The sequence below is a fragment of the Propithecus coquereli genome, unplaced genomic scaffold (assembly GCF_000956105.1).
Source record: "Propithecus coquereli isolate 6110/MARCELLA unplaced genomic scaffold, Pcoq_1.0 Scaffold24, whole genome shotgun sequence".
NCBI classification, from domain to species: Eukaryota; Metazoa; Chordata; class Mammalia; order Primates; family Indriidae; genus Propithecus; species Propithecus coquereli.
Genome location: NW_012147952.1, coordinates 2463326 through 2487955, shown reverse-complemented (window position 1 = coordinate 2487955; position 24630 = coordinate 2463326). Strand labels below are relative to the sequence as shown.

The 24630-nt window shown below is 41.2% G+C and overlaps 2 protein-coding genes across 6 annotated transcripts in view; one reads left to right on the top strand and one right to left on the bottom strand.

Annotated features, from left to right (window-relative positions):
• The window catches only part of LOC105811753, a 41131-nt gene extending 35559 nt beyond the window's left edge, over positions 1–5572 (top strand). The window contains exons 6-8 of the mRNA XM_012646033.1: positions 4577–4707; positions 4867–5049; positions 5373–5572. Coding sequence (XP_012501487.1) covers positions 4577–4707; positions 4867–5049; positions 5373–5572 — 514 coding nt within the window. The remainder of the gene's footprint in view (positions 1–4576; positions 4708–4866; positions 5050–5372) is intronic.
• Positions 5573–13863: 8291 nt separating this feature from the next.
• Positions 13864–24630, bottom strand: part of KCNQ5 (potassium channel, voltage gated KQT-like subfamily Q, member 5) — a 639257-nt gene continuing 628490 nt past the window's right edge. For all 5 annotated transcript variants that reach the window (XM_012646057.1, XM_012646059.1, XM_012646061.1 and 2 more), the window contains 3 exons: positions 22251–22382; positions 19630–19756; positions 13864–18298 (listed from right to left, as the gene is read on the bottom strand). In XM_012646057.1, coding sequence (XP_012501511.1) covers positions 17336–18298; positions 19630–19756; positions 22251–22382 — 1222 coding nt within the window. In that variant the 3' untranslated portion in view covers positions 13864–17335. The remainder of the gene's footprint in view (positions 18299–19629; positions 19757–22250; positions 22383–24630) is intronic.

The following is a 24630-nucleotide window of genomic DNA, read 5'->3' as shown; positions in this document are numbered from 1 at the left end:
TTATTTATTTATTTATTTATTTATTTGAGACAGAGTCTCACTCTGTCACCCGGGCTAGAGTGCCATGGCATCATCATAGCTCACAGCGACCTCAAACTGCTGAGCTCAAGCAATCCTCCTGCCTCAGCCTCCCGAGTAGCTGGGACTATAGGTGCATGCCACAATACCCAGCTAATTTTTTTTCTATTTTTTGAAGATACAGGGTCTCACTCTTGCTCAGGTGAGTCTCCAACTCCTGACCTCAAGCAATCCTCCTGCCTTGGACTCCTGGAGTGCTAGGATTATAGGCCTGAGCCACCATCCCTACCAACCAAATATTTATATATAGGCAGTAGAATGCAACTGGGTTGGTCTATTTCAGAAAACTTTGCAAATGAGACTTCTTGTAGAAGTCTCATTAAATATGGCAAGAAATTAAAGAACTTTTATTAGCTTTGCTGTTACCTAAGGGGTTAGCCATATAAAAGAATGGAGACTTATTCAAAATGCAATTACCTAGAATCCCAAGGAAATAACTTAGTTTAGCACTATGCTAAACAAGTAGCATTGACCAAAGCAATTGTCCTGTTGATGGTTTGTAAATATGTCTGTCCATTATCTGCTTATTTTCAGGATGGATTGAGGATATTTCTGATGTATAGCCAAGGTTCTGATGGTAAAATTGCTTGATTGTTGTTCTGGACCTAAGGCATTCAACTTATTCTTCAGTGATGTGGGGCACACATTTCACTGTGGTTGGAATGAAAAAATAGCCCCAAAATATTTAGAAATATTAGAACGAAAAAAATGAATTCTAAAAATAAATTTGAGAATACTCTCCAAGACTTATTTCCATGGCTTGAGAATTGGTATTAGCCTTGGTGACAATGAACTCAACTCCTCCCAGGATCCATATGCCACTCTGTGCATTTAGGAATTCACTGCTGAACCGGTACTCCACCATATTGCAAGCTCACTGTTAGGGTGGAAAGCGTCGTAGGTGCTCATGGTGCCGGTGGAGGAAAGTTTCTCATGCAGAGATTAGGATATATAAAACTAAAAAAGTTTATTTTATCCTTTTAGAAGGAGAGGGAGAATGAGAGGGAGAGAGAAATAAAGAGAAAGAGAGGGAGAGCAGGGAGACGGGTGGCATCCCAAAGAAAGGGAAGGGGGTGCCAGCCCTGAGGCCAAGTGGCTTGCTGATCTTATGGGGGCAAAGAGAAATTAAAAAAAAGTAGTGATGTCAATTGAAACAGAAAGGGCTGTAGAGTAATTAGCAGGGGGCAGCTTCCAGACATCAGGTTGTCCGGCTTTTTCATTTTTTCTGCTCCTGGAGACTTGATTATCTCTGAAATGTAGTCAGGCTTATTGCAGAGAATGTGATTTTGCCCCTCAGATATCATTTTAGGTAGGAAACTAAGGCCTGGAGTTTGCCTTTCTGCTGTCCCTCCCGGAGCTTCTCGGGAACACCTTGAGTCTATAAAACAAATAAAGAGAAATATTTACATTTCTTTTCTGTCTTTGGGCCCTTTTCAGATGTTTCTGAAAACAGAGTTCCTGCAGGGTGCCTGCCAGCTAGGGAGAGAATAGAGAGAGCAGGGAGACAGCTCATGATTGATCTTTAGATGTTATTAGGAAATTATGGGATTAGATATTTTCCTGTTTTTTCACCAAGGCCGCCCCTTTCACTCACATTTCCAAGTACTACAAAGAATTAATTTGGTGCACCTGACTTTTAATAGGTAACAGCAGCCTTCCCAAGAAACTCACCTAATTAACCTATCATGGTTAGAAATCTGAAGATTTAGTCTTTTGGAAGAGACTAAGCTTCTAAAAATCAAAGGAAAAACTACCCTTGGCCTCAGTGGAAAGGGAGACCATCGGGAGGGAAACCATCAACTGAGGGTTCTTAAGTATTGCCCAGAAACAAATTATCTTTGGAAGAAAACTACCAAACCAAGATCTTCGGATCAAGCTGCTGATGATACCAAGTAGACACTTCTCTACCCAAGACAATAAAACAAGATAAATTTTCTGATATCGTCACCCTCCTGTTTAAAAAATTTTGCTCTACTCATCATTGTGTTTTGGTGCCCCCTAAAGCCCAAGCAAAAGTTTTCAAGCTTCACAAATCTTGTTGATCTTATCTTAATCCTCTGTAGTACAGAATTTCTCTGCCACCTAAGGAATGGCAAAACCGTGTTTTTCTCAGACTATAGCTACTGTTTAAGCCTAACTTACTAATGTATCTTTTATCCTCCATCTGATTCCACTAACAAAAATTTAATGGCTATTCCTTTCAACACTTCAAAAGGCAGATTTTCTTCTATAGGTCCCTCCTGGAATTTGAATTTTCTTGACAATGTTAATTTTTACCTTCAGTTTTATCAAAATTGGACACTAACCCCAAACGACAAAATACTTCTCCTGACAGCATTGCAACAATGTATTGGGGCTATCCTTGCTGTATTAGTCTGTTATCTTCAATGACTCCCCAGCCTTCACTCAAGCAATCTTCACATATTGAAGGATTAATAATTGTCTTGCTGTCACTGTGATCAATGATACTGACACACCCCTGATATAGTTTGTGCAACACTAAGGTACTGCTTTTTATGTGGACATCAGGTCACCTGATCATTACACAAACCTATCCTGTGTAATATACTTTTAGACTATTTTATTAATAATATTTTAAACATCTACTCCTACAGGAGACTGTTTCTCTGAGAACAGTACTCAAAGACCTAAAACAAGGCAAGCATGGAGAGATATTAATAAATGACTCTCTCTTCATCTGCACTCTAGGAGCTACAATTCCAATAGTAGGAATAATACAACTAGAAAATGTAGTTCAGAATTTGTCTCTGGCCCTAAAAGAAGTCATAAATGACAGTATTTTTTCTCCAGAGGTCCAATAAACTACTAAAATTTCATGGTGGTCATGGATGATTGTATAGTCTTTGGTTTCTTCTTGGTTCGCCAAGAAGAACTTTGTTTTATAGCAAACAGTGTTTGCAGCACCTACCTAAAACATTACTGGTTAGGTAGAACAGTATTGTGGCTAAGTTAAAAGAAAAGATTATCTGGCTCTCTAGAACAGATTCATTTGGATTTTTGGACATGATTTCATGGCCTGGTTTTGAAATCCGGCCCTTTCTTTGTAGCCTATTAATAGGATTAATAATTATTTTGATTCTAGTAATTACCTGTATTGTAGTTGACCCTGGTTAGCTTAAATGCTACTGGGCAATCATTGTCTTTTCAGATGATTCAACGCCTCATTTTGCAAGAAAAGGTATATGAAGACCAAGTGTATGTAGATGCAGACAGTGTTCTCCCAATAACCTTGTGATCAATGGATTCTGCCAGTGATATGGACTTGTACCCCACGGATTAAAGTCCTGAGGGCTGACTTTGTCTGTTTTTGGTCAAAAGGGGAGGCTGAAAAGTGAGAAGCACCTAGAAGCTTGCGGTTGGAAGCTGACAGGTAAATTCTAATCATCCCTACCAAACATAAATATCTCTTGCTAAATACTTTTACTGGTTAAGAGCACTCAGTGATTGTGATGGAAGATGTAGAAAGGCTAGTCTGTAATTATGTTTGAAACCAGAGAGAAACAATACTCTGTAATCAAGACCGTGATAGCCTCCCTACCTCCTAGATAAAAGTTACCAAGATAATCACCAAATTGCCCCATGTTAGAAAAGCGATCTCTGTTTCCCTAAACACTCCTTAGACTCACCTAGCCACCCCTACAATTAGCTTTCTACAAGTTTCTCCTGTAAGGCTCTATTTTCCTGCGGTGTTTTCTGTCCCTTGATGCAGCACATTAAATAAACCCATCCTTGTCTGACTACATATAGTCATTGCTTGGATGCTGGTACCTGTCCAAATCTAGGAAGCCCATTCTGGAGCCTTCCTGCTCCAGTACCTTCTGTTCCTCAACCCCAAACCTGGTTCATGCCCAGTAGATTTGCTCCAAAATTCTTTGAAATTAGAATGAAGAAAATTTTGGATTTCTGGGCATCAGAAAGGTAAGCACTGATCTGATAATTCGGTTTGGCCTAAAAGGATTAAGCTCAGAGTAAACAATTACTTAGAATGGATTTTCTTTATTCTTTTTTTTGAAACATAGTCTTCGCTCTGTTGCCCTGGCATCAGCCTAGCTCACAGCAACCTCAAACTCCTGGGCTCAAGGATCCTCTTGCCTCAGCCTCCCGTGTAGCTGGGACTACAGGCGTGAGCGACAACGCCTGGCTAATTTTTTATTTCTGTTTTTAGTTGCCAGGCTAATTAGTTTCTATTTTTAGTAGAGATGAGGTCTCACTCTTGCTCAGGATGGTCTCAAACTCCTGACCTTGAGCGATCCTCCTGCCTTGGCCTCCCAGAGTGCTAGGATTACAGGTGTGAGCCACCACACCCAGCCCTAAAATGGATTTTCTTGAGAGGAGCTACTGGGATTGGATGACAATTCTAAAGTGGTTCAAGAGGCGGATCATTTAGGCGCCTATAGTAATGACAGGGCCTTGGCCCTTCTTCACTTTTTCCAAGTCCTTTTTCAGCCAGTTGCTTGCACTTGCCCCATTACTGAAGCCAGGTAGCAGCTGAGTGTATGGACATGGAAACCAGCACTCCCGGCAAGAAGCCATGGTGGACCATGCCCCAAAACTTTCGTGTTCCATTGGTATTTTACATGGAAGAGGACCAGGAGGAGCTTATTTTCGGTGAGTGGCTTTTGCTTTTGTCCCCTCCTTTATTCCTTCTTCTGATCTTCCCCCTACTTTCCCACCTCCATCTGTCCCAGGTCTCTACCCCCAAGGCCACCTCCCACTCCCCAAGTGCTGGTGGCTTACAGTCCGTCTTCTCACTTCTTACACTCACAGGGCAGAGTGACACATACCTTCGCTGCATCGAGGAGCACAGCTACACCCTCATTCAACTGGAGAGGTGGTTTACAGCCACAGGCCAGACTCGCGTCACTGTGGTCGGACCACCGAGCGCAAGGCAGTGGCTATTGCACATGATATTGTGTGTGGGTAGCCAGGACTCCTATTGTCATGCCCGGGGTAGGTATCCTTGGCTGAACTGTGGTTGAGGGCTTAGTGGAGACTTGGCAGAGTTGCATGGTACCTTGGGTTCTTGAGGAACCACTTGGGTGCCTGGGAATCCGCGCGCTCCCTGGAGTCTGTTGAGAAGGGAAGGGCCCATTTTTTGTGGCACGTATTAATGGTTGTTCAGGGGAGGGGAAGGTGTTAAGGAGGTGTAAATGGGTCACCTGGGAAGGCCTGGGTGGCATGACACCCCCACAGTGTCCCCATGGAAGTTCTGGCCTGCCCTGGGGCTCCAGTCATGGGCGCCGCTTTACCAGCTCTGGGCATTCCCCCAACAGGCCTCGAGATGCTGCGGCGTGTCCGGAGCCAGCCCCTGACCAAGGATGACCTGGCGACCCCCTTGAGCATGGAGCCCAACACCGGAGACCTGTCTTTGGCCACCAGGATAAGTGGAAATATCTCTCTTAGTGCTCCTGAGGCTTCCCTTTACCTACTGGCTGGTTGTTCCGGGTTCCATCTGAGTTCACTCTATCCGTGATAAAGGACTGATCTTCCCCACGGGAGTTGAGATGTAAGGGGAAGTCTTGGCTTAGCCTTTGAGAAAGGCTTGAAAGACATTGTAAGATTGACTTTGTGGGCCCAGTCCTGTGCCTTGCAGGCCTTCTAGGCGTGTGTCTGAGGGAAGTTTCCTAAATGTAAGAAAGTCTTCTGTTCTCCTGGCAATGATACCCAATAAAATAAGCCACCTAATATGCAAAGCCTTTGGCGTGCTGTCCTCTTTCCTCTGGATAAACTTATCCAGCCCAGAAGAAGCTTCTCTGGGCAAGCCTAGTGCTAATGGTGAGGCACAGCCAAGTGAAGGAGCTGGAAACAAAAGACAGCTCTTTTATGAACTACTTCTCTTAGACTGGGAACCTGGTCAGGCTGCTCTGAGTTGAGTGAAAACAGGGGCTTCTGAAAAGAAGGGATCCTCCTAAGAGTCTCACAGTCCTCGCAGACCTTAAAATGCTGACAAAAGGGGAGAAAGGGATGGTGGTGGGAGGAGGGGTCCATACAGAGATGGCATGTGTTCCCCCAACTGCCCAGTGAAGCAGGCAGCCAGGCCTTGGCCCTGATGGCCAGAGGTTGGGAGTGGGAGTGGAGGGAGTGGCTTTCAGGGAGCAAAGGATTCTGAGGCCCCTCAGAACATGAATAAATCTGATTAGTAAGGCTTCCTAATCTCCATTCCAGAACTTTCTCCCAAATGCCAAATCTACCTTTGGATCTCTCTACCCAAGATTATGGAAGGTTGATATGTCCTTACTTGAACACTTCCTCTTAATTTGCTCCTTTTTGAGCATTCTGTGTCTTACAACGAGACGATTGCAGTACTCTAGGAGGGGGATGATGGTGTTTTGGACCAGAGTGGAGGGGTCAAATGTTAGGAAATGTACATGGTCAGTTAATAAATGTTGGAAAGGTCAGATTCACAGTGGAAAAACACTTCGAATCTGACTGGAAGAAGAAAACAACCAAATCAACACTATTCTCAAAGGGAATATTATGTTTACTTCTAAGTTGATAATTTCAAGATTGATGGCTCATAAAGTAAAGGGAAAACCTAATTTGTAAAAGACATGTGCACAAAAAGTATTCTGCTTTGATTAACTTTCACACCAAGAATGATCAAATTAACATTCTGTCTTCTGGAGGCTATAATTTTCATCTCTATATCCCAGTCACCAAAGGTTTCTGTGTGGGCACATCCTAGCTAGGTACTATAATGTAGGAGTTAATATTTCAAACACTGGAGTGAGAGTACATCCATTTAAATCCTAGCTCTACCACTAAGTAGCTTTATGATCTTTGGTGGTTTACTGGTTTCTCAGTGTGTTGGTGTAACATAAGAAATGGCTTAAAAAAATAGCAAAAATGTTTTGTCTCTTTAAAACATCCCCCACTCCTTTTGGAGACCTAGGACTTGTATCCCTGTCTCAGGCCAGTGGTGGGGAGGGGCAGGGGAACGTCTTTTATTCTTTGTGCCACAAGGAGATGGCTCAAGGGAATTGTCTGGGTGGAGGTCATGAGATGGGTTTAGCTGAAGATGGGATTAATCCAGGTGGAGGTTATGAGATTGTTTTAGCCATAGATGGGATTGATGAGACCCTTTAGAAGCTTTATACTTTTCAGAAGCAGGACATAGCATTTCAGACAGGAGTCTCCATCCTCCCCATTCGCCAGCAAATTAATAAAACTCTTTCCTTCTCCTCAAACCAATTGTACTCAGTCTTCTGATGCTGCCTTGGGGACAAGTACCAAACTTTTGGTAACATTGGTTTTCTGATCTATAAAACAGATAGTAATAGTAACTAACTCTGATGGACAATTTTTTTTTTTGGCATACATTCTTTCACTGCCTTTCTTTTAGCAGAACTATTGTTTGATGAAGGTCTCCCCTACGTCCCTTGCTCCGAAAAGGTAATGCTGATTGATTGGGTTAAGCCAATCAGGGCATACACATTGCGACTTTCTCGTTCAGGAATGAACATGTGATCTGTTTTAGTCTAATCACGTGTCAGGAAAGGATTTATATTCCACACTTGAATGGAGCGCTCCCTGTCCCCTCCCTTCTCCTGTTAGATGTGATCAAGGAGGTGTGTGTTACCAATCGCCACTAGCTGTCATCTTGTGGACAACAGAGGAACCACCAATGGTAAACTGCCAGATTGCAGAGACAGAGAGAACCAGGAAGGTTGATTATGTAATTGAACAAATTGTGCTTTGCCTGGAGGCAGCCCTTCTGTTCTTTCAGCCATGTTCGATAAAAATGTCCCCATAGTTAGGATTGTTTCAGCTAAGGTTTTCTCACTCCTCCAGCCAAATGTTTCCTATCTGATACACTATTTGTGGTAATGTGAGGATTACAGGAGACAATAACTGGGAAGCACTTTCTGGCACAGTATTGGGTAGTCACTAATCCTGTGTTGCTATTCTAAAGCCTGAGGTCCAAAGACTAAATAGACTGGGCTCTGGCTATGGGTTTGGCATTGGTAGGAGATGGGGTAAAGAGAAGTGGGGAGCAGGAATGTAGTGTCACAGGACTCAGGGACAGGAGAAGGGAGAATAGTTCCCCTTCTTTCTTTTTTCTAGCTGGCATTCAAATGAAGTCCCCCTTCTTTCTTTGGAGTCTACAGTGAAGTTTGAGAGAAGTTAATCTTTCTGATGAATGGGCAAGTCTAGGCATGGGTGTCCTCTATGGGTCTGAGCCAACTGTTTTGGGGATGGAGGAGGGATAGAGACCAAGGATGCTGAGGCTTAGATGGCATGAGAATGGGGCTGCTTAGGGAGGTGCTCCTCTCAGTCTTGTAGAAACATGGTTACTTGTTAGATGGCATTAATTAATTTCTTCCCAGGCCACTTTGGAAAAGTACAAGACCTTTGGGAAAAGTGACAGAATTCGTGACACGGTGTGACTGAGGCTTAATGAGCACACTCTCCCCTTTACTGAGAGGCCTCAAGTTAGGGGTTGGAAATTGTTGAAAGCTGAATAAAAGGCTTGGCGCTCATTAACGTATTGAATGTTTACTCCCTGGTACTACCTGAGAAGTCAGAGGTATAATGTGCGTGAGATGTCCCTGCCCTTCAGTAGTTTTAATCTGGGGCATTCAAGGTAACTTTGCGGCTGGGCGCGGTGGCTCACGCCTGTAATCCTAGCACTCTGGGAGGCCGAGACGGGTGGATCGCTCGAGGTCAGGAGTTCGAGACGAATCTAAACAAGAGCGAGACCCTGTCTCTACTAAAAAATAGAAGGAAATGATCTGGACAACTAAAAAAATATATATATATATACAGAAAAAATTAGCCGGGCATGGTGGCGCATGCCTGCAGTCCCAGCTACTCGGGAGGCTGAGGTGAAAGGATTGCTTGAGCCCAGGAGTTTGAGGTTGCTGTGAGCTAGGCTAACGCCACGGCACTCTAGCCTGGGCAACAGAGCCAGACTCTGTCTCAAAAAAAAAAAAGTCAAGGTAACTTTGGGCCCAAGTCAAGACATCTAAAGGTGATGCTCAGGAGGGACATTGGATCTGGAGATACTGATTGGGTGGGATCATCCTACTTTAGTAGTTGAGTCATAGGTGAGACCACCTGGGAAGAGCTTGAAGCATGAAGGAGAAAAGGGAAGAGGCTGATGGTGGAATCCACAGGAACACCGACAGTTAAGTGATGAAAAACAATAAGAAGCTTGGAGAAGTCTATAAAGATGATTGAGCCATAGAAGTAGGAGACTGTGATATTGTGAAATATATACAGTATTTGGTCTTAGTCCCCTTTCCTGACATACAGCTCCTAAAACTTTTGTAATCCCCAAAGTGATGAGTGTCTTTAGTATGTTAATGAGATGACTGGTGACTGGGGCCCCAGATAGCTTCAGGATGGGAGCTGGTCACAGAAAAGGCTGAGGTATGATTATTGTAGGGTTGGGACTTTCAGCTTCACCCCCCGACTCTGGAGAGGGAGGAGGGGCTGAAGGATGAGCTGATCACCAAAGGCCTATGATTTAGTCAATCATGTCTACAAAATGAAGCCTCCATAAAAATCCAAAAGGACTGGGTTCGTGGAGATTCTGGATAGTTGAACACATGGAGGTTCCTGGAGGGTGGTATGCCCTTCCCACATAACTTCACCCTGTGTATCTCTTCGTCTGTATCCTTTGTAACATCCTTTATAATAAACATGTAAACGTAAGTCAATGTTTTCCTGAGTTCTGTGAGCCATTCTAGAAAACTAATTGAACCCTCAAGGAGGAGGTTGTGGGAACCCCAATTTACAGCTGGTCGGTCAGAAACACAGGTAAAACAACCTGGGGCTTGTGGCTGGCATCTGAAGTGGGAGGCAGTCTTGTGGGACTGAGCTCTCAACCTGTGGGCTCTGACACTATCTCCAGGTGGACAGTGTCAGAATTGAATTGAATTAGAGGACACCCAGCTGCTGTCTGCTGCAGAGCTAATTGATTGGTTGTTGGTGATGTTAAATAAAATGTATAGGAGGCCATTGGTTTGGACCGAGCTCCTGCACTAGGTTCAACAGACCAAACCAAAATGGAGTCACTCATGCTAAAAGAGTCACGTCACCAAGCCAAAACTAAGTTGTTTGTCTGACCTTTTGAGAAATCAGGAGAGAGGTGCTAGCCAAATCTACAAACAGCCAGTTTTAGCCTACAAGATAAGGAAGTCCCTTCTGCTTTAACCTTTACAAGGGAAGTAACTTTGAAACAACCAATTTGCTTTTTGTTTTCTGTTTCTGCTTTCCTCAGCCCTTTTCAGTCTATAAAACCAACCTCCTCCACTCAGCTTATCAGAACATTCTTTTTAATAAAATGAGGTGTTGCCCAATTCAGGAATCACAAACCAAAGTCATTAAGATCTTTAAATTAAATTTGTTGTAATTTGTCTTTTGACAGTGGAGAGAAATCGCCACACACTTCTTCGTGATCAAGAGGTCACAGAAGTCTTCTGTGTTGATTGCTGAGTGACAGAATACACTTTGTTTTTTTCTCTATATCCTAGAGAGACAAACCGGGAAGGGGTAGTGTTCTGAAGAGGAGAGAATTTCAAGATAAATAAAGAGTGGTTGCACTGTTAACTACCACAGAAAAGCCAAATGGGATGCTGGTTGAATGTGTCCATCAAATCAGCTTCTAGAAGGTCGTGGAGATCCTCCCAGAGCAGTTTGTCGTGTGGTTTGGGTCTGGCTATCATGTGCAGGTTAGTGGACGGATGCTGTGGAAATGGAAGTACTTTATATCATTTATTTTATAAGTACAGAGTTTGTTTCTAAAGTTAAGATGAAGTATAGAATAAACTAAAGAGGAAGGGAGGTTACTGGGAAGTTGCTAGTAACATGGGAGAGGCATAAGAATGTTTACGAGGGAAAAGAGTGAGAGTGAGATGCTGTCTATATGGGGCAGGGAGGTGCAACTGGGGACAGCTAGGGGCTTGGGAACACAGAGCAGATGAATTAGTCTGCTCTGAAAGCAGGGAGTTCCCATACTGGAATGGTGTTGGCCTTCCCTTCCGACAAGCGGAGAGATCTCTGGTAACAGCATTGCCCAGAGGGCTCAGGTGAAGAGCAGCAGCAATTCTCAAATGCATGCGTGCTCTTGGCGTGTGCAATGTGTGATGTCCTCATGGCTTATATAAGGGCAAGCGGCACCCTGAGCTGCAGTGTGGGGAAGGTGTGAGTACCTGCACAGATACGGGCAGGGACTGGCAATATAGGAAGTGAATCACAGCAATGTAGGCAAAAGAAAAGAGAAGGAAGTAGAAGCAAGTAATGGAAAGAGATGAGTGTCATCAAAGATAAGGAAAAAAACCACATAGGTAAAAAGTTTTAAAAGTAGATACAGGTATGGTGACAGTGTATGGGAACCCTAGAATCCTGATACCTATCCTAGAGCATACTGGACTTAAGATTGTTACCAAAATTACGACAGAAATAAAGTAAATTATGTAAATTGGCAAAGAGAAATATATCATACCAAGGTACCTTTGGCTTTCCTATTTATTTCTGCGGGAAAATTTTGCCATTCACCAGTTTTGTGGTGCTGTGATTTTCAGGGCAGTACATAAATCTATAGTTTGCACAATGTATCTGATAAATTTCTGCTTTGAAATGTGGTAAAAACCTCAGGAATTTGGAATTAGGTAGGTTAGAGGGAGAAGTCTTGTAGTTAATAAAAATTTAAGTGTTTCAAATAAACAATTTTTACTTGTACCAGATTCTTGTTGAAGTTGAAATGAAGCTAATAAAATAGCCACGTCAAGGTCTGGGAAGCTATTTTTTTCTTTTTTTTTTTTTGAGACAGAGTCTCACTCTGTTGCCCTGGCTACAGTGAGTGCCGTGGTGTCAGCCTAGCTCACAGCAACCTCAAAGTCCTGGACTCAAGCGATCCTCCTGCCTCAGCCTCCCGAGTAGCTGGGACTACAGGCATGCGCCACCATGCCCGGCTAATTTTTTCTATATATTTTTAGTTGTCCAGATACTTTCTTTCTATTTTTTTTAGTAGAGACAGGGTTTTGCTCTTGCTCAGGCTGGTCTCGAACTCCTGAGCTCAAACAATCCGCCCGCCTCAGCCTCCCAGAGTGCTAGGATTACAGGCGTGAGCCACCGCACCTGGCCTGGGAAGTTATTTTTATCAATGGTTAGGATAGAATATATTGCTTTTAAATGATGGGGGTGGGAGGTATGGCTAAAATAGTTCCAAAAATGTCTGGAAGCAGTTTACATTTTTAAGTTGGTCAAGCCTGTTTCATACACAATTGTATTTTCAATTGTCTAGAAGTTGATAGAATAGACACATACCTAAAGATGTGGAAACAACCCAAGTGCCCATCAATCCATGAGTGTAATAATAAAATGTGGTATATATAGACCATGGAGTACTACTCAGACACACACAAAAAAGGTGAACTAATACCTCTTGTATTATCCTGGATGGAACTGAAGCCCGTTCTTCTAAGTGAAGTATCACAAGAATGGAAAAACAAACACCACATGTACTCACCATCAAATTGGTACTAATTGATCAAAACTTATGCGCATATGTGGAAGTAACATTCATTGGATCTTGGGCAGGTGGGAGGAGGGAGGAGGGGATGGGTAAACTTGCAACTAACGGGTGAGGTGCATGCTGTCTGGGGGATTGGACACGCTGTAGCTCTGACTCGGGTGGTGCAAAGGCAATTTATATAACCAAAGCGTTTGTACCCCCATAATACTCTGAAAAAAAAAAGAATTCATTATCTATCAAAGAAAATGCATAAATTCTAGAAGTACTCCTTGTTCCTTTGCTACAAAGTGTATATTCAAAGGTAAAGCTAAAATTAACTTATTGAATGTAAACAAAAAAAGAATAGACACATACCTGTTTGATCTCTTTAGAGCCATGGTGGGAAGCTCCCTTCTCCCTCCAGGATAACACTCATTCTTCTATTCCTGTCTAAAATACCTCTGTTTGGGCTTTTTTGCTTTGTGTTCCAGAGTTCTAACATTCCGAGCCTCCTTGAGAATAATTCCACTGGAATGAATCCAGGGCACTTAGTGCAAAATTGCTAGTGGAACAGAAGGAATGGGATTTTAAATTTTTTAAATTATTATTATTATTATTTTTAAGACAGGGTCCCACTCTGTTGCCTGGGCTAGAGTGTAGTGGTGTCAATATTGCTCACTGCAACCTCAAACGCCTGGGCTGAAGCCATCCTCCTGCCTCGGCCTCTGGAGTGGCTGGGACTATAAGAGCATGTCACCACGCATGGCTAATTTTTCTAGTTTTTTGTAGAGATGAGACTCTTGCTCAGGCTGGTTTTGAACTCCTGTGCTCAAGTGATCCTCTCAGCTTGGCCTCCCAAAGTGGTAGCATTGCAGGCGTGAGCCACCATGCCCAGCCTAGGAATGGGATGGATCTTTTAGGGAAGAAGGGGAAAAGGTCCCTTTGGAGCAGAAGCCCTGCCCTGGTAGGTCAGAGCTGGATAGGTGCTGAGTTGCCAAAGGCTGCAGCATTTGGGCACCTGCCTGGTCCCCATTTCTGATCATATGTTTTATTATATAATAGCACAAAACTCACATGTGTCGGTATCTGAGTTATGATCAATATCAAATTAATGTTTCTTATGATACCTTTAAGAGCATATGCAAATCTCCCCCCTTTCCAAATTACCAAAGACTTCTTCAGCAACACTGAAAAAAGATAATTTTTATATTTCATTCCAAAATCTGTACATTCCAAATCTGTCAGTTTTGTTGATCGGACCAGTCAGTTAGTTCCAGATAAAAATAGTCATACTAGCTGTTTACAGACATCTTTTTAATGTTTTACTTTAAAACAGATAATCCCAGTAAAAGAGAGCAAAGGAAATTACATTTTAATGGTAGCTTGAAATGGATATGATGTTCCTGATTTATTTGTTTTCAGGAAACAGACAGTGGCATTGTCATACATGACTTTTAGAACTGCTCACTTAAATGCACATAATTATATTAAATTAAGTTTCTCTTACGAAAACACAACCATGTCATTTAAGGCAAAAAATATCAGCTTCTGGGGAGATAAGTTAATATTTACGATATTTCCTTAATCTGGTTGAATGAAGTGATCCATTAATCGAGTCGCCGAGGTTTCATCATTCCTTAACAGTTTTGCTTTGCAAATGGGCATGAGAATTAGTCACTTTGTGCCTGATTTCCTCCTCTCTATTAGGCTTGTTTTACTTGCAAATTGAGAACTTTCAGAATCACTGAGTCAATGGGAGGTTAGAAAGGCACCTTAGAACAGGAGATAAGGACTTAAAAACTTAAATAAAATGTCTTATTTTAAACAAAACTTGCAATCTACAGATATTAATTTAGTTGAACAAAATGCAAACATTTAGATCAGACATAGCAAAATTTTTTAGTTAATCTCATACAAGGGCTGTTTGTAATTAAGTAGTAACTTGATCAACCCTACATGTTGAAGAAAGCAGACAAACTTGAACTGAGAAAGCATGTGCTACTCAGTGCTCAGCTAAATTGTGCTTCAAGACACCATTTCGGATTGACTAATGGACTTGGCTAAGTGTAAATGGGAGACCCCTCTCGTTTCCATAGACAGTAACACAACAGACAGAATCCTACAGTTTTCACACAATACAACTATCTTTTAACATCCAAAAATTTTTGTGCTAGAGTAAGATAGACACAAAATGGTCATGGCTTCAATGTATAAAAGTTTTTCACAACGTGGTTTATCACATTTTGCTATGATTAAGACCTCAGTGATGTATTTAGGTTTTCTTTCTGAATCTTCAGTCTTCAGCAATTCTGTATGAACTATACTGTGTTTGAGGCCAAACAAGGCCTAAGAAGGGGTCCCCAATACATTCAGAATTCCTGCTGCCAGTGGGGTTCGACCCGGGACAGAGTATGTCCAAGAATCAGTGCTACCTGAAAATTGCTGCCTCCCTCCTCTTCCTCAGCTAATACTTGGAGAGAGCCTGCCAAGTGCCTGGCAGGTGTCTGGCTTTAGGTCAGTGGAGGTGTGTGTGTGTGTGTCTGTGTGTGTGTGTGTGTGTGTGTGTGTGTGTGTGCGCGCGCATGTGTATTCATGTGTGCAACATTCTTGGGAGAGTGTATCTCAACTTCAGGTTGGGTGGAGACATGGGTAGATAAAAAATTGCATTTAATAACTTACTAACATTCTATATTTGGAAAATGAAAATAATTGCTTTAAAAGATTGACAAAATCTTTTTAACTGGGGTGTAAAATTTAGACTCCATCTTCTCTGTTTCTCCAGCAGCCAAGAAGGTTCTGAATGATACACTCCAGGGGAGTGTGTTAGAATCCAAATGGGGTGAGAAGAGAAAGCTTTTAAAATCTCAGTGTTTATCAAAAGGGACAAAGATTTTAAAAGGTTGAGAAACACATTTTAGGTAGAGTGAATTGGTTTACTTGGGGATGGAGGCTGGTTAAGGCCTGGCGAAATTCAGAAGCAGGAAATCAATAAGCAATTAATAGAAAAAGAAAAGCAGGGGAGAGTCAGTGAATGAGAAAGCCTGTTGAGGAGAGAGTTGGGGAGGATTGGTGGAGTTCAGGGCCTCCTTCCTTCGAACAGCCACTCGATATCCCTGTTCATTCTGCCTAGCTGCTGGAGAAGTATTTCTGGAGGTAGCACTAATGTCTGCCAAGAAAAAAACTCTTCCTTTCTTGAGTCCTTCTGTGGCTAGGGTTTAACTGAATTGAAGTGCTATCTCTTGTCTCCTTGCCTTTTGAATGCTGTTACTTAGGCTGGAGTTCTGATGGTCTGAGATAGCTAAACTGGTTTCTAACAAGCAGTCAGCAATGCTTGCTTTCTTGATAAATACATTTTTCATTTTGTTTCCCTTTGTCTTTCTGCTGCCATGTTATACTGTTAAGTGTTTTGATTTGCAGACCCTGCCAGTGTTATCTGGCTTCAGATTGTAAATGTATATATCAGGAAACTGAACCAGTTATTTCAGATCTGGAACAACATTCTTGGGGACAATAGAAAATGTTCACCATAGTATAAAAAGGAAAGGAACTTTACTTTTAGCCTTTCATATGCAAAATGTACACATAATAGCAAAAGACATTCAGGGCATATTAAAAAATAAATACCTTGCAAAATTCTCTGTTTATATATAAGAATAAGGGATGTTTAGGTAGTTGAATTCCCTAGCAATACTCATTTTCTAAAAAATCTATTTCTTTTATTTTGGTTTGTTTCTTTCCCTCTCATTGCTCCTTGAGGGGGAAGTCATTTTCTTTAACTTTGCCTACTTCCTGGTGGTGTTTCTGGATTCTTTTCAAGCCTTTCCTATCTCAGTCCCACTCAAATGTCCCATTCCCCAGGGTCCTACCAATACGTCAGCTAAATGAGAATAGCTTCTCACACTTGCCTTTCATGTGGGCAGTAATGGCAAGCCTGGGGTTGGTGTCATTGCAGAGAGACCAGCCCAATCATGGTGGCTGTCCTACCAATCAGTATTTCACATGCTTGTGCAGAAGTTGACCACTTATGCAGTTGATTCTGCCATCAGGGAATATGTTTCCATAAAGTCAAATATGTCAAATAGTCTATTTGCCCCACTGGCCCTGAATTTCATTATTTGCACATTTTCTAATTGAAGAACATTCTTGTCATAAAGAACAACATGAAAATGATGTGCAAAATTGCTTGCCACAGCGCTAAATCACCAAAAGCACACAAATTGACATTCAAATTACATTAATAATAAAATGACTGAATAAGAATGGGTTGGCAAATATATCTTAAAATAAGCAGCCATTTCTATTATTCCCAAAATCTGCTTTACTTGATACCTTGTTAGCAGCTGTTGATAGCCTTTGTGTTTAAATATACATTATGGCCTAATTTTGAAAATATATTTCGTGTTTAGTCACAAAGCAGAAATGCCTGAAATTTGAAGGTGTTTACTCCCAAGATTTTGAAATTACAGCGTCAAATCTCCTAAATGATCTAATCTTGACATATTCATACACCCCATAGCGTTAGCTGTGTTTGGTTTCTCAGGCTTTTTAAGTCAAGGTACATTACTAAGTGAATGGGTTAATGTTGATGCACCTTGGAATTTCAGCCATCCCTAAACATGCATTTTCATGCAATTAAAAGATTACAGGCTTATAAACTGCCTTTCATATTCCTCCTGATTCTTGCAATTTCAACTTTTTAGAAGGGCTTTCAAAATAGTTCATGCAATGATATGTATGGCTAAAGGAACTGCTATGCCTGGAAAGAAAACAATGAACTTATTTCAGTTTGACATGAGGCAAGCTGAGGGCATCTGTACTTTCTCCTGCCTTACAAATACTCTGAGATGATGGTGATCTTCCAGTCCTTAGAGAGTCTGACGCAAAAGCAGCTTCCCTGGCAGGCTGTGGTGCGGCATCAAAAGTGTCTGTCTCTGTCTCTTCGGGACCCACCTCTTCATCAGTTATGAACAATTTGGATTCCCTCCATTTGGGGTAAAAATCTTGGCTGCCTCTGGAGCCACTGGACTCACTCCCTGAAAGCTGTATATTCAGTTCCTCAGTCGACCTGATCAGGTTTTGTACAGACAAAGATTTGCCCAAGTCCTTCGGCACCATGGGGTGGACAGACAACAGAGTTTCTCCTCCCATGTCAAAGCTTTTCCTCAGAGAACGGTCCTTGGTCAGATTTGACTGTGCAACCTGAATATTTTCCTTGGAGGCAACAAGGCAGGTGGTGACGTCAGAAATGCTTTCCTGTAAGCCTGCGGGGTTTGGGTGCAGGGTCTCTGGCCTAGGCAGATGCTTGATGGCTGGGAGAGGAGGTGGGATCTGTAAAGTTGTTGGGGCTGCTGGCTTGGGTGCCGTGTTTATTTGGTTTGCAATGTTGTTGGTGGCCACCACTGCAGAGCCATCGCTTTGACTCATTGGCACCTGTGTTGCTTGACTATGCATAGTAGGGCTAAGCGCATAGAAAGTCTGAGCACTGAACTCATTTGGCGTCAGAATGAACTGCAGGCCTCTCGAGATGTTGGCACTAGCTGATCTGGATAAGCAGCCACTGTTTTGTGCAGAACTGGACAGGTCTTTGCTATCCACAGGACTTTGATAGTCAGATGTCTGTTCACATTCAAAAGGTGGGATCTGGAATGAAGCCAAAGCGAGGGCGGAGGCAGAGCCTTTCCGGAGGACCTGCTGATAGATGTCGAGTAGGCAGTCCAGCTTGGACTCAATGGACTGTACCTAGAAGTGGGAAAAATGGTTACACATGAACATAATGGGTTATTATGAATAAACTTCACTTCTAGAATTAAGAAGTGAAATCAGGGTGTACCAATACAGTCAAATCGATATTGAATCTAAAGTACAAGGCAGTCTTGACCCTTAGTGAACATACCTAGTAGTGGTGGGGCCAGAGGAGGATTTAGGGATAGAGAGAGGCTTTGGCTTCCATATAACCTCCATTGGCACTTCTCCCTCCCATTTCTTTTAAAATGGACAATTGATGTTCTCAAAAATCATATAAACACTATAAAAATGCAACCTCAAGACTCCCCATTCCAATCGGATTGCCTTCCCTGAGCTCTTCATTCTGGAATTCTACTGAAGTCTAGTAAGGAATTTATTCTATCATGAAATCAAGACCTTAAGTACCGGTCTAGGTGATTTTGAATTTAAAAATAAAGGTACAAAATGCTTCAGACCTAATACTTGAAATATTTATAATTAAATTGGGGGAACAATTTGACTTCTGGGAAATTGTCTTTGTATATGATGATACAGCCTCAGGGTTAACAAACGTTCAATGTGTCATCATAATTATAATAAGGTTTTGTTTTATTTTTGAAAAGAGTGACCAAAAGAGAAACAACGAAAATAACCAAAATACAAATGAAAAATAGACCTTTATTATTTTACTATTGAAATCTATAGCTGCTTCCAGTTGAGTATTAATTGATGAGATGAAATTTTCTATTCTTTTATATGGAAATCCAAAGGTGTGTTAGAGAACACTGCCTATGCACAAAGAAAATTTATTTATATATTTATTTATTTATTTTCCCAGCCTCCAGAACTGTGAGAAGAAAATTTAATTTCATTCATTCTTTCTTGATTTTATTCCTTTTATTAAGAAGATATATTAATCACTATAATACATCTAAATGCCTATAATCAATTTTTTTTTTTTTTTTTTTGAGACAGAGTCTCACTGTGTTGACCAGGCTAGAGTGCCGTGGCGTCATCCTCGCTCACAGCAACCTCAAACTCCTGGGCTCAAGCGATCCTCCTGCCTCAGCCTCCCGAGTAGCTGGGACTACAGGCATGTGCCACCATGCCCGGCTAATTTTTTCTATATATTTTTAGTTGTCCAATTAATTTCTTTCTATTTTTAGTAGAGACGGGGTCTCGCTCTTGCTCAGGCTGGTTTCGAACTCCTGAGCTCAAACAAGCCGCCCGTCTCGGCCTCCAGAGAGCTAGGATTATAGGCATGAGCCACTGCGCCCGGCCGCCTATAATCAATTTTGATTTGAAAAATTCTGGCTGAAAAGTTAACCAATGTAGTTGTATTGTACCTGTTTTTCAACCTTGACCACCCGGCCGAGCATACTGAGGTCATCTGTGGTCTCATGTTCTGCCATTATTTTCTCTCGGCTCTTCTTATCTGATGTGATTTGCCCTTTTCCAAGAATTTGATCAACACTGTCAGAGAAAGAGGAGACCTGATTACGAATGCTGAACATGGAGTTTGCCCTAAGCCAGAATGAAGTGTTTTGAAAAAAAATTAAATACAATTATCTTTAATTTATGGAAGATGAAATAAGGATGAATTTGTTCCAGTTGATGTGCTTATTTTGGTAACATGAGAAGACACACGAGATTAATTTTGTCATTATTCTGGTCCAAGATGAAACCACTTATGGGGGAGCTTCTGGAAGAAAAACTGTCCTACACTGCAAAGTAATTTGTTTCTACCTCTGATCAGGTAGTTCCTGAATTTAACCACTTCAAAATATGACAAAATCGTAATTATGATTATTTTGCATTAATAGAACAGAATATTCAATGAGCATTTATTGTATATCTGACATGTGGAAGATAAGCAGATAAGAAAGCTATGGTCTTTTCCTTTTGGAATTTGAGTTGAAGAATATACGTGAGCTACAAACTCAAGATCAGTTCTATAAATTCTGTAACAGTTCCAACTTTATAAAAACCTAGAAGCCATAGTTATTTTTTTTCCTTCAGAACTTTGAGTTGTTGTTTTAGGTAGTTCTATTAAAATATTTGGAAGACCGTGGCCCCTAGGTAGAGATTGTAACATGACCACAGGATGAGTTACAGCAATTTTCAAGAAACTTGATTAGCCTAAATGAGAATTACTTTTTTTTTTCTGGTGTGTTTCCCGCACCCTCCCCGCCCCCAGTTGAATTCTCAGGGGTATTGACTAAACTTTACTGCTTACTTTGCACAGAAACATAGTGTCTACTTTCTGCCATGATATCTAATCTATTAAGTTTCAAGCTCTACAACAGCAGTCCCCAACCTTTTTGGCACCAGGGACCGGTTTCATGGAAAACAATTTTTCCACAGAGTGGGGGAGGAGGAGGTGGAGCTCAGGCAGTGATGCGTGATGGGGTGCGGCTGTAAATACAGATGAAGCCTCGCTGGGCCACCGCTCACCTCCTACTGTGCCAATAGGTGCTGGCCCACGGCCCAGGGGTTGGGGACAGCAGCTCTACAAGGAGTGGGTCATTATTTTATTAATCTCTGGATGTCCACAGTTCCTGGCATACATAATGTGCTCAGTAATTATCTGCTTAGTGTATGAACAAATTGTGACCTCTATAATTGATGAATAGGTGTTTTTATAAAGTGTTTAGGATATGCCTCACACTGGAGTAAGTGTGTTTTGGGGATATAAAAAATGTTAAAACTCAGTCCCTGCTTTTTAGGAACTTTCAATCACAATGCTAATTTGTACTGATAATGAAGCAAGACTCAAAAATGGAATTGACTAAATATTTTGGCTTCAAGATAACACAATCAACCATATGTAGTTGGAATTAACATATTACACTCATTTTTCTTTTTTAAGAGATATGGTCTCACTTTGTTGCCCAGGCTGGAGTGCTGTGGCAAGATCATAGCTCACTGCAGGTTTGAGCTCCTGGGCTCAAGGTGTCCTCCTGCCTTAGCATCCTGAGTAGCTGGGATTGCAGGGGTGCGCCGCCACACCTGGCTGAACTCATTTTTTTTTTTTTTGAGACAGAGTCTCACTGTGTTGCCCAGGTTAGAGTGCTGTGGCGTCAGCCTAGCTCACAGCAACCTCAAACTCCTGAGCTCAAGCGATCCTCCTCCCTCAGCCTACAAGTAGCTGGGACTACAGGCATGTGCCACCATGCCCGGCTAATTTTTTTCTATATATTTTTAGTTGTCCAGCTAATTTCTTTCTATTTTTTTTTTTTTAATAGAGATGGGGTCTTGCTCTTGCTCAGGCTGGTCTCAAACTCCTGAGCTCAAACGATCCGCCCGCCTCGGCCTCCCAGAGTGCTAGGATTACAGGCGTGAGCCACCGCGCCCGGCTGAACTCATTTTTTAAAACCACTCAATAAGGTGCTATTGGAAGAACAGTGTATGTCCAGCACTGTACAGGACACAAATGAAGGAAATGAAGATTCTGAGTGCTCTTATGCTCTGTAGTAGACTCTAAATGCTGTAGGTGGTCAGAGAAGAGAAAGGTCTGTCTTTATGCGCTGGAGAGTTGGGTAAAGCTTCATGAAGGAGAAAGATTAACTGATTTCTCAAGGATGGTTAGGATTTAGATAATAACAAAAACAACAGTAACAGCAGCAGCTGCAATAATTTAAACATCAGCAACAACCATTAACATTTATTGAGCACTTGGTTCCGAGCCTGTTAACATGTTATGAGTCACATGTATTAACTCATTGAATGCTCATGACACTTCTATGTGGTAAGAACTAACATCCTCCTCATTTTTATAGATGAGGAAATGGAGACAGTTGGATGCTTTTAATTCCTGATTTACTCTATGTTAAAAGCAAATGTCCAGTTGCCCACTAAAAATGAATTAAAAATATAGAATTCGGAGGTTTTCTCTACTAAAGAGAAGTTCCTCCTAGACAGTTTCTGTGCCCATTCCTTTACAGTGAATAATATTTTCATTGCTTACCGTGTTTGAAGGCTTTTAATTCTACACAACATGTCCAGATGACCAGCCGAATATTGTTCGATGACATCTTTTACATCGTATGGGCGTAATGTTTCCTTAAACTTCCGTTTTGCAACATGAAATTTCATAATTCTGTATAAGCAATACATTACATATTAATCTTCATAATTGTAATAAAAGAAGGTACCAGATAGTTTACCAGTAAGTATAAGAAGCTGAAAAGTCATGCATCAAATTATTTAAGGCTTCTGCAGAAATGTAATATAAAAGCTTGAGATTATATGGATAATTTAAGAACATCTCACATGAGGCATATCTTAAGAGTAGAAAAACACACTAAAAAGGAAACTGAATATTAAGTGTTGTGCCTTTTTAATGTCCATTGAAATCCTGAATTATTGTCAAAGTCACAATTACAAAGATGTGGAAACAACCAAGTGCCCATCGATACATGAGTGGATTAATAAAATGTGATATTCGTATACCATGGAGCTCTACTCAGCCACAAAAAATAATGGGGATCTAGCACCTCTTGTATTATCCTGGATAGAGCTGGAGCCCATTCTACTAAGTGAAGTATCCCAAGAATGGAAAAACAAGCACCGCATGTACTCACCATCAAATTGGTTTTAACTGACCGACACTTAAGTGCACATATAGTAATAACATTCATCAGGTGTCGGGCAGGTGGGAAGGGGGAGAAAGGGATGGGTATATACACACCTAATGGGTGCAGTGTGTATCGTCTGGGGGATGGACACGTTTGAAACTCTGACTTGGGTGGGGCAAAGGCAATGTATGTAACCTAAACATTTGTATCCCGTAATATGCTGAAATAATGATAATAATAAAAATAAAAATATCATTCCTTTGAAAAAACAAAACAAAAAGCAATTCTAACATTTCCATGTGATCTCCGGAAATCCAAGATGTAACACCTAGTGATAGCATCCCTTAAAAAATATAAATGTTGTTAAATGGTCTTTTAGGTAACTACTAATACATGCATTTTTGAGATGCAAATATGTTTGCGAAATTCTCTTATTCTCTCCAGAGAAATGTATGCTAATGTGAAAATTTGTGAATTTTTTTCATAAATTATTTCTGCAGGATACTGCTGGATTAGCTAGCCAAGTTCCTTTTGTTTTGAACATAACATTCTTATTCACTAGGCTTGGGTGTCTAAGCTTTTTGGAACCAGAGATTTCTTATTACAATGCCTCCTCCAAAATGGACCCCATATTTTAAAACAGTATTTCATCAATAAATTCCATGATGTCATCAACAGTTAATCTGCCTAAGGTTAATCCTGCAATGACTTGATAAAATTCCTGATGAAAACAAAGAAACGTAACATTCTAATTAGCAGCCTTATAGCAGGTAAATGTTAAACTTGTTAGTGTTTTTCAACTATTAAGTGGCTCGTAGACTCTTGTTATCACACTCATAGATCCCAGGCTGGGCATCAGTCAACTAGGCTCTAAGAACCAACATTTATTGTCCCTTGGTGGAAAGTGGACAAATTAGGAACAAATGTAGAGTTTACAAAGAAAATACCTATTACCTATCCTAAGTAATAGCTGATTTCAAGAAATCCAAATTGTTTTATAGGTTAAGAAGCCCAAACCCTACCTTATAATTGTGTTATTAACTTCAAATTAATTGTATCCTAATTATTCCTGAATCATTTATCCATAATGATCTTACCCCATCTTGCTACCACATTTTCTTTATCAACTCCTTCTTTATTCAGGATAGATTTTTTTCCCCCTTAAAGACACTTAAGCAAAATTATTCATCAGAAAGTAAAGAAAATCTATATTTTAATTTAACCTGTTAGTATTTGGTTTTGGTTCCAAATTCGTTTACCAGCATTTAGGTTTCATCAGGGCTTAGACTACTATATCAAAAAACTGAGAAAAATAGTGAAATAAGTAAAATGTGAAGTTTCAGAACCTGAGTAATTATTATGTAAATGTTTCCCCACACCAGACTATCAATTAAGTAAAGGCAGAGATGAGAGCCTTTTGTTCAACAGTTAGTGCTTAATACAAGTCAGCGATTGCTACTACCACATCTACTATGACTGTTACCATTACCATTCTTCTCCTTCAACATTGTATTCAGACCTTAGCTCAGTTCTTGACACACAGTAAGAGATACTGAATAAGCGGAGGAAGGAAAGAAAGAGATAGAGAAAAGATCCTCTAATTTGGGTCACTTTTTTTTTTTTTTTTTGAGACAGAGTCTCACTCTGTTGCCTGGGCTAGAGTAAGTGCCGTGGCATCAGCCTAACTCACAGCAACCTCAAACTCCTGGGCTCAAGCAATCCTCCTGCCTCAGCCTCCCGAGTAGCTGGGAGGGCATGCGCCACCATGCC